Below are 21,202 nucleotides of genomic sequence, written 5' to 3'. Positions count from 1 at the left end.
ACGTTGCTGGCTTTCATCCAGATGTTTCCCCCTTTTCCTTCCATGTAGACACAGCTGAGACTTGCACCCCTCTGGACATGATCGTGTGTGGGGACTCCCAGGTTGAAAAGTATTTGTTGGTTTTAAGGCATCATCTTGTGACTTCACAAAGGCAGGATGTTGGTTTTTGTTCCTCCCCGCAATCCAGGCCTGGGAGACATTAGAGAGGAATCAGGCTTTGGAGAAGTGTCAGCAGCCGGAAGAGAACCCCCACCCCCTTCCCTCCTTTAGCCGGGGAAGCTGGGAAAAGGCTGGCTGAGAGTGTGCATTACAAGCTAATAGCTGCTGTGGGTTCCCTCCAAGGGTTTCTGACTTTCCGACCTGGTGCTCCAGAGACTTCCAGCAGATTATCCCAGAGTAACAGAGCCAGGAATCTGCAATGAACAGGGACATGTCAGCCAGTTGGCATTCTGGGGAGTTAATGAACATGTGAATAGATCTGGGGTGAAAAGGTTCATGGAGCCTTCAGGAGGAAAAGAGTTGAAGACATCACTAAGTTAAGATTATGATTTTTTTTTTTTTAAGATAAGCTCTCTGTCATCCAGGCTGGAGTGCAGTGCTGCAATCACAGCTCACTGCAGCCTCAAATGCCTGAGCTCAAGCAATCCTCCCCCGTCAGCCTCCTGAGTAATTGGGACTACGGGTGTGCATGACCACGCACCGGATAAGTTTTTTACTTTTAGTAGAGACAAGGTCTCCCTATGTTGCCCAGGCTGGTCTTGAACTCCTGGGCTCAAGTGATCTGCCTGCCTTGGCCTCCCACTGTGCTGGGGTCGCAGGCGTGGGCCACCACACCTGGCCAGATTATGATGACTTAACAGAAAGTCCTTATTTTATATAGCAAGCACCAACAAGTGAATGAAGCTAGAATGAGTGAATGAATTGGTAAATGTATGAATTGGGGAATGGTGCTGAGGGACTTTGACAGTCAGGGCTTTGATTTGGCAGGGCTTGACCCCAAGTATGGACAAAGGGAAGGGTCCTTCTCTTGTCCTCATCCCTCCAATCTTGAAAGAATGTCCCCCCCCCCAGGAAAAGCTGAGGAGCCGCCTTGCTCAGCAGCAGAGTGCCCTGAGTCGGAGGAGCCTGGGGAGCGGGGGAGGGAGCTTTGGCTCTGGATTGGAGAGAGTCCTGGACATCCTTCCTGAGGGGACATGGAGAATGGGCAGCTGAGCCCAGGTCTGGGGGAATGGGGCGGCTGCCACTGCTACCCCTGCTCAGAAGTTGCTCTGATGCTCAGCGGGTACGCTGGAGGTGATTGCTTCTGGAAAAGGAGGCTTCTGCCTTCCCTGCCACCACCTTGCCTGGGACAGCACTTGAGTAGGAATCAATTTGCATCATTCCTGCTGTCACCAACCTAAAAGACTAAGTAGCTTAAGTAGCTTATTTCTCCCTCTGCAGACCTACTCTCAAAGCATTCCCAGGCTTCACCTCCTCCAGCTGCTTCCGCCGTCCTGGAGTAATGAGGGGCCCAGAACACACTTGGCTCAGGTTCGGTAGAGAGACTGACTCCCTGAGCGTTGCCCTCTCACTGCCTGCCCCCACCCTCATCCCATTCTGCAGGACCCTCTGGTCATGGGGTGTCTCTGGCTTCTGGCTATGGCATGGATTGGAACCCAGGAGGCTGAAAGCGGATGGAAGCTGCTGCCTCAGGACCCCAAGGACCCTACAACACTTTTGACCTTCTCAACTGGTTCCCCAGCCCTAAATTACCCCATCCTCTCTCCTGTGTCATACTCCTGTGTCCTGGCCCTCTAGGGACTCCAAAAGACAGAACTGGGAGGTACCTGAAAGCTCGAGTCCAGCCCTCCCATTTGACAGAAAGGCAAACTGAGGCCGAGGAGAAGGAAAGCCTTGCCCAAGTTCAAATAGGAGACAGAGCCCTGTTATCATGGAATAACTGGTGCGTGGGGAGGGGCGTTCCCATTAAACTTTGGATAACACTCCACCATTGAGCAGGGTGGGGGTGTGAGGGAAGCAGTCTGGGATTTTTGAGCCCAGGTGGCTTCGCTGGGTCTCTCCTGGCCTTTGGGGCTGGGAGCAGCAGTTCTTAGTTCCTGGGGCCCTGAGCCTCCCAAGCGTTTTATGAGAAAGGCAGCAGAGTTGGAGGGGGTCAGTACTTGAGGGGCCACTTTCCATCCCCAGCCCTAGCGGCTGAGCACCAACCCCCGACTCCTGTCTCCGTAGGCAGCTGCATCATTGTGGAGGGGGTGCTGAGGCTGAGGCCAGTGTCAGACTCCCCGCACCCCAGAGCAAGGGCCTCTGTGCTGGCCCCAGGGGCTGAGGGGTACTGAGCCCATCTCCTGGATGGACACCTGCTCCCCACTGTCCATGCCTGAGCTGTCACTCAGCAAGGGAGCCAGGAAGCCTTCCCTGGAGCCACTGACCTGTGTGGGCACCGAAGGTGAGATTCCACCCGGGCACCCGTGATGGGGAATTTGAAGGTCAGTCTCTCATGTCTCCACCCTCCTCCCTTCCGTGGGACCCACAGTCCAGCCAGCGCTGTACCTAAGCTGTGACCAGAACAGCTGAGGGCTGATGCTCTGTGTGTGTGTGTGTGTGTGTGTGTGTGTGTGTGTGTGTGTGTGTGTGTGTGTGTGTGTGTGTGTGTCTGCAGACACGTGCATGCATGCGTGCAGACACACCCAAGTGGGGGTTGGGAGGACTGATTCTAGGACCCTGAGATTTTCAAACATGTAAGACTCAAATAAAATCTACCACAGTGAGAAGGGTACTGAGCTCATCAGAAATCAGGTTCAGATAAGTCCCTTCATTTCCTTAGCCTCAGTTTTCTTGTGTGCAAATTGGAAGTAATTCCTAGGAGGAGAAAACCTACACAAAAATGACCTGGAAGCTGGAATTAGCTGCATGGATGCAACACAATTCAGTCCCACTGCCACCCCCGTGATGAGAGGATTGAGGATGGGAAGAGAAGGGGCTCTGGCTCAGGAACACAAGGGCAGCCTCCACCATCTCCTCACTGTGCCCCTTTCATCTGCTGCTGGCCTCCTTAGCCCTTCACAGGCCCAGGCAGCAGGGGATGGGGGAGCCCCAAGTTCTCAGAGGGAAGGAGATTTGCCCTAAGGGTTTCTGTTCCTTCCCAGGCAGTGAGGCTGCGGGTACAGCCCTCTCCCAGAGCTCCATCCCGATCGCCTCATGGCGGCCCCTCAGCAGGTTTGAGCACGTTTAGCTTCTGATGTATCCTCCAGCTTCTCTTTGGGGGCTATGGGGCAAAGAAGAGTTTTGCAACATCTCTGGACCCACAGATTGTGGTCTGGGCATGCTGGGGCTGTGGGAGGGATTGCACTCTCTCAAGCCTTCCGCAGAGCTAGGAACTGGCAGGTGACCACCTGCTGTGTCCCAGCAAAGCTGATGGCACCCAGTACATGGCTATTGGCTATTCAGCTGTTTTTGCCACTTGGCCAGGCCCCTGTGTGTGCTCCCCTCCAAAGACAGCAGGACCCCTGCATGCTACCCCCTCCAGTTATTCTGCAGAGAGGTAAAGGGGAGCCTCTCCCAGCATCCAGCTCCCCTTGCTCTGCCTCCCCCAACTGGGTGGTGACTGAGAATCAGAGGCAGAGGATTTAGAGAGCGTCTCTTCCCGCTCCCCATCTGGCAGACAGAGAAACTACCTATCCAGAGATGTTAAGTGACTTGTTCTAGGTCACACAGGCCAGTGGTTAGGCAGGTTCCAACCCCAAGTCCTTGGGGCCACTTCTGCTGCCCCAGGCACAGATCCCCTGCTTCCTCCACCTCCCTTGCCCCCAAGCTTGAACTTGCAGCAAGATCCCAAGATGAGATGCTGGGGGAATTGTTTTACATATTAGTTAATCACGTCTCAGAATGAAAAGGGCCCTGAGCTCATCAGCCAGGAAGAAATCCAATTTAGCTTTTATGGCCATAGTTATTGGTCATATATTGTTGGGATCTTTTATTTTTTATTAATCCAGCAGTCTAGGGGCTGGGGTGCTGGACTGGCTGCTGGGCCCAGAGGTTCCTCTGTACTTGGCAGTTGTGATCTCCAGCCTCACACACCCAGGACTTGGGACTGAGGGTGGGAGAGATGTGGGGGGCGGGGGCGGTCTGGACGGATTGGCCAAGGCCTGCAGTGAGAGTTTCCAGGAACCTGCTGACCCGTCAAGCCAGGGGCATCTGGGAACCTGGTCATATTTCACAGGTTCTGTAAGTGTTGCTGGGGTTTTTCATTTTTGTTTTTGAGACGGAGTTTCACTCTTGTTGCCCAGGCTGGAGTGCAGTGGCATGATCTTGGCTCACTGCAACCTCTGCCTCCTGGGTACAAGCAATTCTCCTGCCTCAGCCTCCCAAGTAGCTGGGATTACAGGCACCCGCCACCATGCCTGGCTAATTTTTTGTATTTTTAGTAGAAACGGGGTTTCACCATGTTGGCCAGGCTGGTCTCGAACTCCTGACCTCTGGTGATCTGCCCGCGCTGGCCTCCCAAAGTGCTGGGATTACAGGCATGAGCCACTGTGCCCGGCTGTGTTGCTGATTTTATTAAGCTTCCATTGTCTTTTCCTCATTGATGCCAAGGCTGCTTTGTGGGCTCCAGGATCCAGCACTGATGGGTCTTGGAGGTGAGGCCTGAGTTGTGCAGGCGGGGCAGGAGGTGGCCAGAGAGGGTTAGTCGGGTGGAATTCCTTTTGGCATCAGGGCACAGTGGCTAAAAGGATGCGCTCTGACATTGCCTCCAGAGGCTCCAATCTAGCCCAGCTCTGTAAGCAGCCTTGTAGGGTGGGGGTTGGATCAGACGTGATATAAATAAATAAAGCACCTCCCATGTGCCAGACACACAGTGGTGCTCAATGGATGGTAAACTCCCCACCCAGTCCCCTTGTAAGGGGCCCGGCAGATAGTAAGCCCTTGGACTTCTAGTTCCTTTTACTGTCTGGCCCTACCAAGAAGAGCTGTTTGGCAGATCTGGGTGAGCTGTTTGTATCCCCCTGTCTGGCTGGCCCAAATACCATCATTTCTTCCCTCCTCATGGCTGGAGGAAAAGGCACCCTGAGGAGTGAGCCTTGGCTAGAGATACAACAGCCTGAGTCCATACCCCGAACCCCCAGGGACACATGTGAGCCGTGGTGGAGGGGCGCGGGGAGGCCAAGGCTGAATCGGTTGCTGGAGGGAACCACTGGGAACAGGGGAGGATGACCAAGGCAGCAAGGGTTTTCCAAGAATGCTTCTGGACCACCTGTATCAGAATCACCTGGGGAGGTGGTTTAAATACAGATTCCAGGTTGGGCACGGTGGCTGACACCTACTGTAATTCCAACAGTTTGGGAGACTGGGGCAGAAAGATTGCTTGAGTTTGAGATCAGCCTGGGCAACCTAGCAAAACTCCATCTTTACAAAAAATTAAAAACAAAAAACAAAAACAGCCAGATGTGTTGGCATGCACCTGTAGTCTCAGCTACTTGGGAGGCTGAGGGGGGAGGACCCCTCGAGCCCGGGAGGTTGAGGCTGCAGTGAACCGTCATAGTGTCACTGCACTCCAGCCTGGGTGACAGAGTGAGACTCCTTCTCAAACAAACAAACAAAACAAAACCCAGATTCCTGGGCCCCACCTCCTCAGAATCTGACCTGGTATCACCCTAGAGTTTGCACTTTAACAAGTATGCCTAGTGACTCCGATTCACGTTAACGTCCAAGAATCTTTGGGGCAGAGAATAAAGGAGTCCGCTCCAGTTGACTTGTGGACCTGCCTACAGCAGGGGCCAGACCTGGGCTCTGGCTGGCTAAGAAGTTAATAATCATACTAGCTGCTCTGGTTTAGCAGGGGAGCAGTATCACCATCCCCATTTTACAGATTTCCCTCTTGGTGTTAGGGGATCGGGTTCTGTCCCACTGAGCCCACTAGAGAGGGGACACAGAACAGGGAAAGTGATAGTGGCTGCTGTGCCCATGAATGTTGCATCCCTCTGGTGTTGGCTGGGACTTTTCCTCAGGTAATATATTGACCCGGGCAAAGCTTGTTTGCCTGATAAATATTGAGCCATTGGGTTTTTCGAGTCAGTGCCCACAGTTTCCTCACCAGCTGTCAGCCCCAGGAGGTCAGTCATCCTTCATCCACTCCATCTGTGCAGCCTGACCTTCTCTGAGAAATCGGGGGCTTGGACAGGCTCACCACAGAGCCCCCACCCGATTCCTCTCCCCACCCACCCCCACCTGGGCTCCTAATAATAAGCCCAGATTTTCTTTGCAGAGAGGAATGGTCATTTGTACCCCTTCTGAATTTCCGGCTGGCAAATTGAGCCAACAAAGATCGTGTTTCTTAGGGGGCAGCAGGGGTGATGGGGAGTAGAGGTGGGTGCTTGCTTCAGCTGCAGCCACAAAGCCAGGTTTCCCTGGGGCTGGGGCAGGAGATATGGGGTGATAGATTTAGGATCTTCTTGTTGGGGAAAGAGCTCAGACAAGTGTGGAAAGTCACCCAGCCATACCCCTTCGTCTATGGATCTAGAAGGCATTCCCTGACTCTGTTGCCATGTTTATTTGAGATTCTAGGTAGGACTTGGAACCTCTTCAGAGAAGACTCTGGGAGGGCCCTAGGATCCAGCTGCTAGGATGGGGCTCCCTGCTTCACTCCTACTTTCTCTCTGGGATGCTTCATGGCCCCATTGTATGAGGGTTCTCCAGAGGAAAATAACCAATAGCATATATATATATCAGAGAGAGATTTATTAGAAGGAATTGGCTTATGTGATTATGGAGGCTGAGAAGCCCCAAGATCTGCAGGCAGCAAGCTGGAGACCCAGGAGAGCTGATGGTATAGTTGCAGTTTGAGACTGAAGGCCTGAGAACCAGGAGGGCCAATGGTGTAAGTTCTAGTCTGATAGCTGGCAGGCTGAAGACCCAAGAAGTGCCGATTTCAGCTTGAGTCCAAAGGCCAGAAAAGACCAATGTCCAAGCTCTAGCAGTCAACAAAAACAATTCCCTCTTAGCCTTTTTGTTCTATTCAGATCTTTAACTGATTGGTTGAGGCCCACCCTCATTAGTGAGCACCATCTGCTTTACTCTGTGTACTGATGCTAATCTTATGTGGAGGCTGGGCTTGGTGGCTCACTCCTGTAATCCTAGCACTTTGGGAGGCTGAGGTAGGTGGATCACGTGAGGTAGGAGTTCAAGACCAGCCTGGCCAACACAAAAATTAGCCAGGCATGGTGGCATGCACTTGTAATCCTAGCTACTTGGGAGACTGAGACAGGAGAATCATTTGAACCTCAGAGGTGGAGGTTGCAGTGAGCCGAGATCATGCCACCACACTCAAGCCTAGGCGATAGAGCAAGACTCCATCTCAAAAAAAAAAAAAAAAAAAATCTTATCTGGAAACACACTTTCTCTCTCACACACACCCCCAGAATCATGTTTGGCCAAATATCTGGGCACCCCATAGTCCAGTCAAGTTGACACATTGAATTAACTGTCACACCCATGACCCATTGAAAGGAAAGCCAAGCTTCTAAGGTTGGTGGGAGACTTCCTTTACATCATGCCCTGAGTTGCCACCTGCTGAAAGCAGAATTGCCAGGCCCTGAGTGATTTGTGGTCTTATGGGGATGGTGCAAGCTTGCTAAAAGGCAATGGGTTTCTTCAACGAGTACTGACATATCAGCTCTCAAAGAGCTCATAGGCTACCTGGTATGGCCAAAAGAACCTGGGCTTTAGGATCAATAGACCTGAGGTTCAAACTCCAGTTCTGCCCCTTAGTAGCTGTGTGACCACCAGGGAGTCACTTAACCTCTCTGATTCTGATTTTGCTTCTGTAAAAAGTGGATGCTCATAATGCCTTCCCTAGCGTCCTTGCAGGGCTGATGTGAAGATGACAGAGGATGGATAAGGAGTACTGGCACGTGGTAGATGCAGAGTTAGTTATTATGATGGTCTTAATGGGTGTCAGAGTTTCTGCATTGAACTAGCTGGGCTTTTGACTTCACTCCATGTGTGTGATTTTGCCCCAATTTCACCACCACATCTCCAGTCCCTCTCCAGCCTCCTGGCCTAGGTGGAGTATCCAGGTCTCGGGGAAAGGTTTGGGATTCTGATGACTGGCACATAGCCAGGGCGTCCGGAGAGCGGTGGATTCTCAGAAGATGGAGTATCAGGACTTAGGACAGTGATGCCTGGGAGGCACCAAGGCCTCCTCTTTTCTTTCCTCCCTTCTCTGGAGCTGTTCAACTCAAAATAACTCATTTTGAGCCTCTGCCCAAAACTCTTGACCCAAGGGTAAGAGAATCAAAGACCTCAAGATGTTCAAGGACCAGAGCTGAACCAGGGAAGGCAAAACACCCTGAGCCAGGAAGAAAAAGCTGATTAGCTCCTAATTGCCGTTAAATTGTATATACATATACGTATTTTCAGTCAAATCTGCATGTCTAATGTGATTTTTTGATTACATTTTAATAGTCTGGCTGGGATGGGGGAGTGGAGAAGGAAGGGTTCTGTCATCCTTTGCCAGAGGAGGGAAGTTATAAACAGGACCACAGGGAGGCTCTGGCACGGGTTCACATCCCTGGGAGCCCCATCTGCTCTGGAGAGGAGTGAGGCCTGGCAGGGACTTGGGGGGTGTTTTTGAGGCAACACCACCTCCCACCAAAGCCCCATTCTGTCCAAATGGGGAAGTCCATCTGGCCTGTGACTTGAAGATTGGCTTTTCTCTTCAACTTCAAAAATGGCTCTCCCAGCTGGGCATGGTGGCTCACACCTGTAATCTCAACACTTTGGGAGGCCCAGGCGGGCAGATCACTTGTCAGGAGTTCGAGACCAGCCTGGCCAACATGGTGAAACCCCATCTCTACTAAAAAATACAAAAATTAGCCAGGCATGGTGGTGCGTGCCTGTAGTCCCAGCTACTCAGGAGGCTGAGGCACGAGAATCGCTTGAACCCGGGAGGTGGAGGTTGCAGTGAGCTGAGATCACACCACTGCACTCCAGCCTGGGTGACAGAGCGAGACTCTGTCTCAAAAAACAAAACAAAACAAAAACAAAAATAGCTCTCCTATTTTGGCATTTTGAGTCCAGAAGCCATCTCCTCCCAGGTCTGGTTGTTTCCTGGGGCTGCCAAAAACTGCCCCCAGAATCTGGGGATGGAGTAGAGTGAAAACTTCATCCAGGAGTCCTGGTCCTGCCACTGATAAGATGATCTTGGGTTAGTCCCTTCTCCTTGACTTGACCGGCGGTAAGTCTCAGTTTCCCCATGTGTAAAGTGAAGGCACTGGACAAGGTATACTCTGAGGTCTCTTCTGGGTCCAGTGGGCCATTATCTACTTCCGGCTCATTGAACGATCCCTCTCCCCATCTCAGGGGAATAGGTGATTCCACACTCACCCACGGGGCATTTGCCAACTCCCCCTGTCCAAGGTCCTTCTGCTTTCTCACTGGGCTCTCTCCTGCTCCAACCTAAGCCAACTCTCCTTGGTTTCTCTCCTCGGAGGGCAGAGCCCTCCTCCCCTGCCTATTACAGTAATTCCTCAAAGAGTTGAAGGCTGTTAGCAAAATCCCTTCCCCACACATACACACATATTCTATTTTTAAATAACACTTATTTCTGATTCTAAAAGTAAGGATATACCTGATCATTGCAGAAAAATTAGAAACAGACAAGTACAAAGGAGAAAATAAAAATCACCCATAATCCTCCCAAACAGGTTACTGCTATTAATGGGTTTTTAAATGCATATAGATGTGTGGTTTTTTTTTTTCTGTTATAAAGCTGGGATTTGACTGCAGATATGGCTTTGGATTTCCACAAGCCTGGGCTTGAAAGTGGGTGAAGTCTTTCCTTATGAGGCTCCCTACGGCCTATTGTTCTCTTTTAAGCAGCTGCCCCAGTTGCCTTTCCCAAGAGGAGGATGATCGGTTTCGTGGATATGCGTCCACCTTGATTCATGGGCCCCGGCGAGGCCCAGAGTTTAATTTTTGACTACTTTTGAGTGTGCCTGTATGTGTGAGAGAGAGACAGAGACAGAGGCAGAGAAAAAGGGCGTTGGTCACTGAGAAGAACATTCCCAGGGCCCAGAAAGGCCTGATCACAGCCCCCACTCTACCCCACCTCACTCCACCCCCATAGCCACAGTCCTCCTAGTCCTACTCCGGGCTTTGTCTGAATCAGTGACAGCTACTGCAGGAACCACCTTGGTTCCTTTCCATGGAGCAGCTGGAGCTCCTTGCTAAGCTAATCAATTCCCATCATTTGAGGAAGGAAAACAAATTTACAATTTGCTGCCCATCCTACCAGCTGTGGAGGGGCCTGCGGAGGGAGGTGCTGGCTGAGGCATTGGTGTTCCACCCTTACCAGCCCGGCCTCAGTTTGGTGCGAGGGACCCTCAGATGGCTCCTGCCCTACTTGGGCTGCAGACTGGGAGGTGGGAAGGCCTAGCTGGGGTTTCTTGGAGACTCCAGGGGTGGCACAGCTGGAGGGACCTGGGCTTTTACCATCCAGCTCAGAGATAGCGGAGACAGAGCCCCAAGAGGGGCAGGACATACCCAGGGCCACCCAGAAAGCTGGTGGCTGGGCCAGGCCTGGAGACACGTGGGTTGACCACCAGTCTGGTGTGATTCCCTTGTGGCACTTTTCATGTTGGGGGCGGACTGAGAAGGTAGGCACAGGGTGGGGAGGGTGTATGATAGACCAAGAACTCATCAAATCCACTTCCTGCCTTGTCCATTTCACACTCTTCCAGATCCTTCCCAACCCGGAGGAAGCTATATCCCCTGCCTATGCTTATGTGGCTTGGGGTCTGACTGCCCTTTCTGTCCAGGGGAAAGTTCTTTTTTAAAAAAAAATTAAAATTTAAAAAAATTTTTCCATAGGTTATTGGGGTACAGGTGGTACTTGGTTACATAAGTTCTTTAGTGTGATTTGTGAGATGTTGGTGTACCCATCACCCAAGCAGTATACACTGCACCCTATTTGTAGTCTTTTATCCCTTGCCCCCCCCACCCTTCCCCCCAAGTCCCCAAAATCCATTGTATCCTTTTTTTTTTTTTTTTTTGAGACGGAGTCTCGCTCTGTCGTCGCCTAGGCTGGAGTGCAGTGGCGCGATCTCAGCTTACTGCAAGCTCTGCCTCCCGGGTTCAGGCCATTCTCCTGCTTCAGCCTCCCGAGGAGCTGGGACTACAGGTGCCTGCAACCACGCCCGGCTAATTTTTTTGTATTTTTAGTAGAGATGGGGTTTCACTGTGTCAGCCAGGACAGTCTCGATCTCCTGACCTCATGATCCGCCCATCTCGGCCTCCCAGAGTGCTGGGATTACAGGCGTGAGCCACCACGCCCGGCCCATTGTATCATTCTTGTGCTTTTGCGTCCTCATAGCTTAGCTCGCACGTATCAGTGAGAACATACGATGCTTGGTTTTCCATTTCTGAGTTACTTCACTCAGAATAATAGTCTCCAATCTCATCCAGGTTGCTGTGAATGCTGTTAATTCATTTGTCCAGGGGAAAGTTCTATTGAATACCTAACCCAAGTTCATCGGAGACTCCTTTTCCTTCTTTCTCTCAACAAATATCTGACTGCCCCCGTCCCCAAGGGTGTTTCAGGCCACCAGAAGCCAGCAGGGAATATGACAGCCAAGTAAGTCCCTGCTCCCTTAAAGCTCACATCTACCCGCCTGTGGGGCTCTCACTGGGAGGTGGAGTGGCTGGGCCCAATTTTCTGGTCACTTAAATCCAGCAAATGCTGTCTGCAGGGCATGGAGCCACACATACAGAACAAGGCTTCACTGCAATTGTTCCAGTTGCTATTGCTATGTAACAAAACATCCCAGAGTGCAGAGATGTATAATAACTATCGTGTATTCTGTGGGTCAGGACAGGGCACAGGAGAGGATAGCTGAGCTCTACTCTGTGGTATCTGGGCTTCGGCTGGAAAGACATCAAGGCTAGGGGTTACTCAATGACCGGGGGCTGGAATTGTCTGCAGCAGCGTCACTCACGTGCTCACATCACATGGTGGTTGATGCTGGCTGTCAGGTTGGTTGTCAGCAGGAAGTCCTACGAGTGATCTCTCTGCATGGGCTAGTTTGGACATTGTCGTAACACAGTGGCTGATCCCAAGGATGAGCGTCCGAAGAGAGCCAGAAGGAAGCTGCATCTTCCTTTATTTCCTAATGCCTGCATTCCTTCCCCTTGAATCTGGGTGGGCTGGTGATTTTGGCAGCCTTGCCTGCTTGATGGGAGGAGTGTCAAAGTCACATCACGAGATAAGCATGTGAGATGGCAGATACTGTTGCAGCCATCTTTGGAAAACATAGCCCGCTGCATGTATCTGTTAGGGGTTCCAGCCTTTGGAGGGAAGTAGCATATGAAAGAATAGTAGCTGTCATTTCCCAAGCACTTATACCTACCAGGCCCTGTACTCAGTCTGTTGTGTACGTCATCCTTCCGACAGTTTCTGTGGTGAGTACTGTTATACCCATTCTGCAGATGGGGCGACTGAAGCTCATCAAGGTTACACTGCCTGCCCTAAATCTTATAATTGGGATTTGCACCCAAGTCTGTCTGCCCCCAAAGCCATAGCTCTTAACACGCTGCTACACTGCCTCTCCCTCCCTTCCCCGCAGTAATTTTTACCAGGCAAAATCTAGTGAGGATGGCGAGAAGCTGAGACAGGAAGCTGGGGGATTCAGGTCTGGGAAGGCTTCTTGGAAGAGGTAACGCTTGAGCAAGGACTTGCATGATGAATTCAATGTGGACCCCTAGGGGACGGGGGTGGCATTCCTGGTGGAATAGCAATGGGATCAAGGGGCCTTCAGATCACCCAAGGAGTGTTGCTGTGACCCAGAATCCTGGCCTTTGACCCCCTGCAACACCAACACACTGTAAACTGTACTCCCCACAAGGCAGGCTGAGGCACGGGCAGGATGGATGGGTTTAGTTCCCAGAAAACTGCAAACACGGCCCCTCCCCTCTCCACCTTATTCCCATCAGCTTTCTTCTTCTAAGGACAAGAATCGGGCAGAGGCTCCCACACTCCTCACCTCCACATGCAGACTTGGTTTTTCCCTTTGGAGATGGGGTGAGTCTGAGCTGCCTCCAGTGCGAATACAAATTGGGACTCAGAGCAGTTACCATCCCCTCGTCAAGCTGGCAGGCTCGTGTTAGGGCGTTGCAAATGGGAAGTTTAATTATCTCATTGATAGGAATCTTGCATATTACAGGAGCAAGTCCCGCCCCTTCCAGGCCTCTCTCTTGCAAGTTTTCTGCTGCGCACCCCTCCTCTCCCCCACATCCTCAGTCACTCTTCCTTTCTGTTTCTTCTTTTGTTTCCCTATTTGCATCTCAGTCTCTCCCTCATCCCCCACCATTCTACTCTCCCTTAGGTCTCTCTCCTCTTTTCCTCTGTCTCTGTCTCTGTTTCCCTCCTTCCGTCACCTCCTCTTGCTTACTTTCTCTGGACTGACGGCAGCCTCTCTTCCTGGACAGATCATCTAATTGAAACGGAGCACTCCAAAGAATGTTAATAGGAAAGGCAGCATTAATTAGCTAGCGCTAGCATAATTAGCTTCCTCCTCTCACCGCCTAGCATCTAACTGGATAATGAGTCTCTCTCTGTCCAGAGGGCAGGCAGGACAAGCGGGATAGGCCACGCCGGGGATGCCGGAAAGCCTCCTCTCTTTGGGCCACCCCGCTGGAGTCCTCGGACTGCCCAGCCCTGCCCTCTCCTGCCAGGCCCTCCTGCTGCTGCGCTCAAGTCTCTGGGAGGCAGATGCCTGGCCCCTGCCCGTGCCCAAAGGTTTGATGTTGCTGGAGCTGCATATTAAGTGGCCCGAGCCTGACAAACAGTGCTGCAGCTGCAGCACCCCATAGAAGGGGTGGGAAGCTACTGAGGGTTCTCCAGGAGAGCTGTGAGAGGCACCTAGCCCTGGCACAGTTCCTGGGCAATGGCTGAGCTGTTACAGTCCCCAGCCGGGAGCAGGGAAATCTGCTTATGTGACTGATAACTAACATACTACACAGACTGCAGAGTACTTCCACCTTTGACTCCACAGTCATACGAGGCAGCAATGGCCACTTCTATTTTATAGATGAGGACTCTGAAGTTCAGGGAGGCTCACTGCCTTGCTGATACTCATACTGCCAGGATCCAAATCAGGGTCTGCCTGATTCCAAAGATCGTGCTCTTTCCCTTGCACCCTGATACTTCCTAGAGGTACTTTACAGCTGCTCATTAAATGAGTGGTTGCAGTGGAGTCACATCTTACATTGGCCTTGAGTTCTAAATTCAGAGGATGCAGCAAACATTAGAAAATTGTGTAGTCATATTTTTTTTTAAATCCCTCACCCCAGGAGAAACATCTTTTCTGTTTGCAATTGTTCTGCGATTTTCCTTTTTCTGTGGCCTCAAAAGACGAGACCCAAAAGGGAGAAGTGATCGGCAAATAACAGGAATTTTCTTTGTATTTTCTACAGGTGGTTTAATTCAGTTGTGTTGATGTATGCTTAATGCAATTCCATTGCAGTATTAGTATTTGGTTATGAGTGAACAGGGTTGGTACCTAGGGCTGGGCGAACTGCACCACAGGGCACCTTCCCCTCGCTGTCTGTCTAGCCTGCTGACCCTCTCCCTCTCCTGCAGACTATGGACACGGAGGATGACCCCTTGCTGCAGGATGTGTGGCTAGAGGAGGAGCAGGAGGAAGAAGAAGCAACAGGTGAGGCCTTTCTAGGGGCCCAGAAGCCAGGGCCCCAACCTGGGGCAGGGGGACAGTGTTGCTGGCGGCACTGGCCCCTGCCTTCCCGGCCCCCAGCCTCGGGCTTCTGGAGTACCCTGGGCTGGGCCTTCACCAATCCGTGCTGTGCTGGGCTGGTGCTCTTCCTGGGCTGCAGCATCCCCATGGCCCTGTCAGCCTTCATGTTCCTTTACTACCCACCGCTGGACATTGACATCTCCTACAACGCCTTTGAGATCCGCAACCACGAGGCCTCACAGCGTTTCGACGCTCTCACTCTGGCGCTCAAGTCCCAGTTTGGATCCTGGGGGCGGAACCGGCGCGATTTGGCCGACTTCACCTCCGAGACGCTTCAGCGCCTTATCTCAGAGCAGCTGCAGCAGCTGCATCTCGGCAACCGCTCGCGGCAAGCCTCCCGAGCCCCCCGCGTCATCCCCGCGGCCTCACTCCGTGGCCCAGGCCCGTACCGGGACACTTCCGCGGCCCAAAAGCCCACAGCCAATCGGAGCGGGCGACTTCGGCGTGAGACCCCTCCCCTGGAGGATCTGGCAGCCAACCAGAGTGAAGACCCGCGAAACCAGCGGCGGAGCAAGAATGGGCGGTACCAGCCCAGCATCCCGCCCCACGCGATAGCCTCGGCCAATCAGAGCCGTGCCCGTCGAGGCGCCTCGCGCTGGGACTACTCGCGCGCCTATGTGAGTGCCAACACTCAGACGCACGCGCACTGGCGCATCGAGCTCATCTTCCTGGCGCGCGGCGACGCGGAGCGCAACATTTTCACCAGTGAGCGCCTGGTCACGATCCATGAGATCGAGCGCAAGATCATGGACCACCCAGGCTTCCGGGAGTTCTGCTGGAAGCCCCGCGAGGTGCTCAAGGACCTGCCGCTGGGCTCCTACTCCTACTGCTCGCCTCCCAGCTCGCTCATGACCTACTTTTTTCCCACCGAGAGGGGCGGCAAGATCTACTATGACGGCATGGGCCAGGACCTAGCGGACATCCGGGGTGAGCCGCCGGGATGCTGGGACGGGGCGTAGGTCCAGGTTTCATACAGCTCTTTATGGATATTTGGCCCAGGCCCAGGCCCAGGCCCAGTCAGTCTGGAGCTGAGTCCCGGGCATGGCCGGAGGGCAAGGTGAAAAGGGCTGGGCTCAGGTGTGAGATGAGCGTAAGAGGGAACTGAAGAGGGAAGCTTGGACGCAGACCCAGGTGAAGGATGGTGGGGATTCTGCTGTGGTCAGAGGTAGAGAAATCGTGGGGTGGGGCTCGGGTGTGAGGCTGGTTAGTGAAGGGCCAGGATGTGGTTATAGAGAACCAGAAATCTGGCCAGAGGAAGACAGGAGAAATGACTGGGGTTGAAAAAGACTGAGGAAGGGTTCGTTTTAGGTGAATTAGGGATGGGGCTTGAGGAAGAGTGGGGCAGGGTCAGAGAGAGGTTGTGGGTCCTGGGGTGGAGTTTTGGTGGATATGGACAGGGGGAATCCTAGGAGGCAGGGCTGCAATGAGACTAGATGACCTTGAGGGAGGGTTGGTGGGAGCTGACCAGCTGAACTCTTGGGGCCCCCACCCCTGTCCTTGCAGGCTCCCTGGAGCTGGCCATGACTCACCCTGAGTTCTACTGGTATGTGGATGAGGGCCTCTCTGCAGACAATCTGAAGAGCTCCCTCCTGCGCAGTGAGATCCTGTTTGGAGCACCCCTGCCCAACTACTACTCAGTAGATGACCGCTGGGAGGAACAACGGGCTAAGTTTCAGAGCTTCGTGGTCACCTACGTGGCCATGCTGGCCAAGCAGTCTACCAGGTAGGAAGTCCAGCTGCATCCTGTGTGTGCATGCCCATTTTTGATTTCCTATTGCCTCTTACTCTTAAACCCCATATCCCTTTCCCTATAATCTTTTCCTTTGGAAGTCTTTCTTTCCAAATTGGGGCAGAACCAAGTACATCCTTGCAGTCTCTCTGACAAATGGAAGTCTGCTTTGCTTGATCAGTGCTAATAGTTAGTGAACATGACAGCTTTGGGCCAGGTAGGAAATCCTAGACTCTGCCCTGGAGGTCTTGGGTATTGATTTTCTCCTGAGATGGTGCTCGAGGTCTTTCTGTAAAGAGTATTGGCCAGGGAATAAGGAGTTCCTCACTGTATTAGTAGGGGTTCTCAAGAGAGATGGAACCAGTAGGATAGATAGAGAGAGGGATATGTGAGAGGAGATTTATTAGGGGAATTGGCTCATGCAATTATGAAGGCTAAATCCCATGACATACCATCTGTAAGCTGGAGACCTTTGGATGCTGGTAGTCTAGCTCAGTCCAAATTTGAAGGCCTCAGAACTAGGGAAACTAATGGTGTAATTCTTCGTTCAAGACCAAAGGCCTGAGAACCCCGGGGACTGCTGGCGTAAGTCCTGGAGTCCAAAGGCCAGAGAGCCTAGAGTTTTGATGTCCAGGGACAGGAGAAGAGTGTCCCAGCTCCAGGGGGGAAAGAGAGAGAGGAAATCACCTTTCTGCCCTTTCATTCTATCTGGGCCCCCAGCCAATTGGACAGTGCCCACCCCGGCCACTGAGATGCCAGTCTCCTCTGGGAAAACCCACACAGACACACCCAGAGGCAATGCTTTATGAGTTCTCTCCATATTCCTTAATCCAATCACATAAACACCTAAAATTAACCACACTTCCTGCCTCTAATACCCAGGGAGGTAATGGGCAAGTCACTTCACTTTTCTGAGTGTCAGTGTTCCTATCGTTAAAATGGAGAACACAATTCTGGCTGCCCTCTGGAGACACTAAGAGATGAGCTAACAGATGTGATGGTGCTTTGGGGTTGAAGGTGCTTTGGGATGGTGTGCACAGGAATACAACTGGGTCCCTCCCCACCAGAACAGAGCAGCAGTCCTTCTGGGCAATAACTGTAGTGCTTTCCCAGTCCCCCACCCTGATAGGCCAGTCCCAGGCACAGGAGGAATCATTCTGCCTGACATACCCTCATTCCTTCCACTGCTCATCCTTTATATTGAGCAACTGCTGGAATAATCAGAGCTAATGTTTATTGAGCACTTACACTGTGCCACACACTGTTTGAAACCCTTTATACATACCAGCTCATTTAATTCTCACACCAACCCAATGAGGTGAGTGCTGTTATGATTATCTCCATTTTACAGTTGAGGAAACTGAGACATGGCAATTAGGTAAGTTGTCCACAATTTTAAAGCTCATCAGTGGTGGAATGAGATTCAAATACAGACCCTCACCCTTTGTGTTTTTGTGCCAGTTACTGCACTGGGAGCCTTCTCCCTGCCTTACTTCTTTGTCTGGCAAGCTCCTATTCATCTGTTAAGATCCAACTTGGGCAACATTGCCCAGAGGCTGGACTAAATGCCCACTACCTGCTATGGTTTGGATATGCTTTGTCCCCCGCAAAACTCAGTGCAGCTGTGTTGAGAGGTGGGGCCTAGTGGAAGTGGAAGATGTTTGGGTCATGGGGGTGGATCCCTCATAAATAGATTAATGCTGTCTTGTGGGAATGAGCTAGTTCTCACTCTTGTGGGAATGGATTAGTTCCCAAGAGAGCAGGTTGTTATAATATAGTGAGGTTCCTCCTCTTTTTTGGTCCCTTTTGCCTGTTCCCCCTTTGACCTTCCTCCGTGTTATGATGCAGCACAAAAGGCTTCACCAGAAGCCAATGCCTTGCCATTGAACTTCCCAGCCTGCAGAACCATGAACTAAATAAACCTCTTTTCTTTGTAAATTACCCAGTCTCAGGTATTCTGTTATAGCAACATAAATCAGACTGAGACACTACCTGTTTCCACAGTCCCCTTTCTTCTTCCTAAGGGAGGCAGGAAAGAGCATACGCAGACTTTGGAGTCAGATATATCTTGGGTCCGATCCCAATTATTCAAATTATTGTGAGTTTTAGTGAGCTGTTTCACCCCTCTGAGCTACAATTTTATCACAGTGCTTCTCACTCTGTCTTTTAATTGTAACTCACAGTACATTCCTCCAATCAACAACATCGGCATCACCTAGGGGCTTGTTAGAAATGCAGAAGCTCAAGTTCTCTCCCAGACCTGCAGTATTTTCAGGTGATTTGTTTGCACATTTAAGTTTGAGAGAGGTCTGGTTTAATTATCTGTCTCTATAGAATGTGAGTTTGTTGAAGACAGGGATTGTTGCTGGTTCAGTTTCTATGGGCCAAGCCCCAGCACAAGGCCAGGTACCCATTAGTAAGGATTTGTCAGGGGAGTGAATGAATAAATGAATGGAGATGCCTCAAGGAAAGGTACTTGGCTGGGTTGGGAAACTGAGAGGTGATGACTATAGAAGGACCTTCACGGTTTTAGGTACCAGTATTAACTCTGCCCAGATGTTTAGCTGCTGAGACAAATCCCTTGCCCTTAGGGAAAAAGCCACTCTTTTCTGTTTTCTCCCATTAGAGCATCACAGCAGTGGTGACAATCCTGTAGACTTGACTTTAGTGCTTTTGGATGAACAAAATTCTTAAAATTACTCTATTATTCGTTACCCAAGAGATGGCAACATGTACCTTGACTTACAACAGAATAATATAAATGATCACTTTTATTGCTTTTAATACTGGAATCTTAGAATGTGCTCACTGCATTTATTGAGCTTCAATTTTTTGCATTTATGTTGCTGCATTTTAATTCTTAATACATTTAAGCCCCATAAGACATGACATCATTATTTTGCAGAGTCTGTGTTCATTTATATTTATTCACATATTTACCGTTTCTGTTGGTATTCATTACTTTGTATAATTTCATGTTTCCCTCTGGGATCATTTTCCTTGTGTCTAAAGAACTCTTTAGCATTTCTTTCAGTACAGGTTTGCTGGTGATAAATTCTCTGTTTTGTTTGTCTAGTAGACATCTTTATTTTACTTTCATTTTTGAAGCATATTTTTGCTGGTATAGAATTATAAATTGGCAGTTATTTTCTTTTAATACTTTACCTGAAAATGTCACTCCATTGTCTTCTGACTTCCATCATTTCTGTAGAAAAGTAGGCTGTAAATCTTTTTTGTTGTGCCATTAAAAATTCTCTTTTTTCTGCTTTTAAGATTTCTTTGTCTTTGTTTTCACCAGTCTTACTGTGACGTATCTTAGTGTGTTTTGTTTGTGTTTGTTCTGTTCGGGGACACAGAGCTTCTTGAAGCTGTAGGTTGATTACCATAATCAGTTTTAAGAATGTCCTAGCTATTATCTCTTCAGATTTGCTTCTATCTTGTCTCTGTTTCCTCTTTTTTGCACTCTGATTACACAAATGTTAGATCTTTTCACTGAGCCCCATATGTTTTCAATGCTTTTTTTCTGGGTTTTATTTTTTTATTTTTCTTTCTATGCTTTGGTTTAGATATTCTAGTTCACTGATCCTGCTTTCTATTTGTTGTCTCTAATCTGCCATTTAATGTCTATTGAGTTTTTAATGTTATTGTTCTGTTTTTCCTTTTTGAGAATTTCCATTTGAATCTCTTATAGATCTAAATCACTGGTGCAATTATTTTATTCATCATTTAGTTAATTTTGTCCACATTTTCCTCTCTGTTCTTAAACATATTAATTATAGTGTTCTAAAATTCTTACCAACTTTTAATATATGGATAACCTGCAGATTTGTTTCTGTAATCTGTTGTTTCACTTGGTTTGGGATCATGTGTTCCTGCCTGTGGGTATACCTGGTAATTTTTATGTTTTTATTTTTATCTTTTTGAGACAAGGTGTCACTCTGTCACTAAGGCTGAAGTGCAGTGGCATGGTCATAGCTCACTGCAGCCTGAAACTCCTGGGCTCAGGTAATCCTCCCATCTCAGCCTCCTGAGTAGCTAGGTCTACAGTCGTGTGCCACCATGCCCAGCTAGTTTTTTGTTTTTGTTTTTGTTTTGAGACAGTGTTTCACTATGTTGCCCAGACTGGTCTCAAACTCCTGGCCTCAAGTGGTCCTCCCACCTTGGCCTCTCAAAGTGTGACTTTTATTAAGTGATGAACATTATGTGAAAAACACACAAACACAGAGGTCCAGATGATGTTATTTCCTCCAGAGAAAATTTATCCTTCACTTCAGAAGGCACATAGATTTGTGGCTGATCACCTTAAACAGGCAGTGACCACAGTGAGAGTTGAGGATGGTTTGCAATCCTGGAAAGTCTCAGTCTATCTCTAGTTTGCCCTAGATTCTCTAGGATTTTCAACTGAGAGCTTGGTGTATTCTGCAGAGTCCTTTCCCCTGATAGGTTCTAAACTCTATCTTCTATCTCTCAAAAGCTGCTAAAAAAATCACAACAAAGACAAAATTCCACTCTGCTTTTCCCGAGGCTTTCTGCTTAGGTTTTTTGGCTTCAGGCCCCACACAGCCCCAGACTTCTGCAGAAGTGCCGAGGGAAAACCTGGCCATGTGCTCTGCTGATCTGCAAGTGTCTGCCCAAAGCTCTGCTAGCTTATCTGACTCCCAGCCAAGTTTTT

General features: G+C 50.2%; 2 protein-coding genes across 4 annotated transcripts in view; one reads left to right on the top strand and one right to left on the bottom strand.

The window, feature by feature from the left end:
• The window catches only part of DISP3 (dispatched RND transporter family member 3), a 60,102-nt gene that overhangs the window by 7,017 nt on the left and 31,883 nt on the right, over positions 1–21,202 (top strand). For both annotated transcript variants that reach the window (XM_009235269.4, XM_054541804.2), the window contains exons 2-3: positions 14,630–15,728; positions 16,305–16,524. In XM_009235269.4, coding sequence (XP_009233544.2) covers positions 14,633–15,728; positions 16,305–16,524 — 1,316 coding nt within the window. In that variant the 5' untranslated portion in view covers positions 14,630–14,632. The remainder of the gene's footprint in view (positions 1–14,629; positions 15,729–16,304; positions 16,525–21,202) is intronic.
• The window catches only part of MAD2L2 (mitotic arrest deficient 2 like 2), a 194,819-nt gene continuing 185,585 nt past the window's right edge, over positions 11,969–21,202 (bottom strand). For both annotated transcript variants that reach the window (XM_063715114.1, XM_063715112.1), the window contains exon 9: positions 11,969–12,145. In XM_063715114.1, the coding sequence (XP_063571184.1) occupies positions 11,984–12,145 (162 nt within the window). In that variant the 3' untranslated portion in view covers positions 11,969–11,983. The remainder of the gene's footprint in view (positions 12,146–21,202) is intronic.

This window comes from Pongo abelii, chromosome 1 (assembly GCF_028885655.2).
Source record: "Pongo abelii isolate AG06213 chromosome 1, NHGRI_mPonAbe1-v2.0_pri, whole genome shotgun sequence".
NCBI classification, from domain to species: domain Eukaryota; kingdom Metazoa; phylum Chordata; class Mammalia; order Primates; family Hominidae; genus Pongo; species Pongo abelii.
This window is presented reverse-complemented; position numbering and strand designations above follow the sequence as displayed.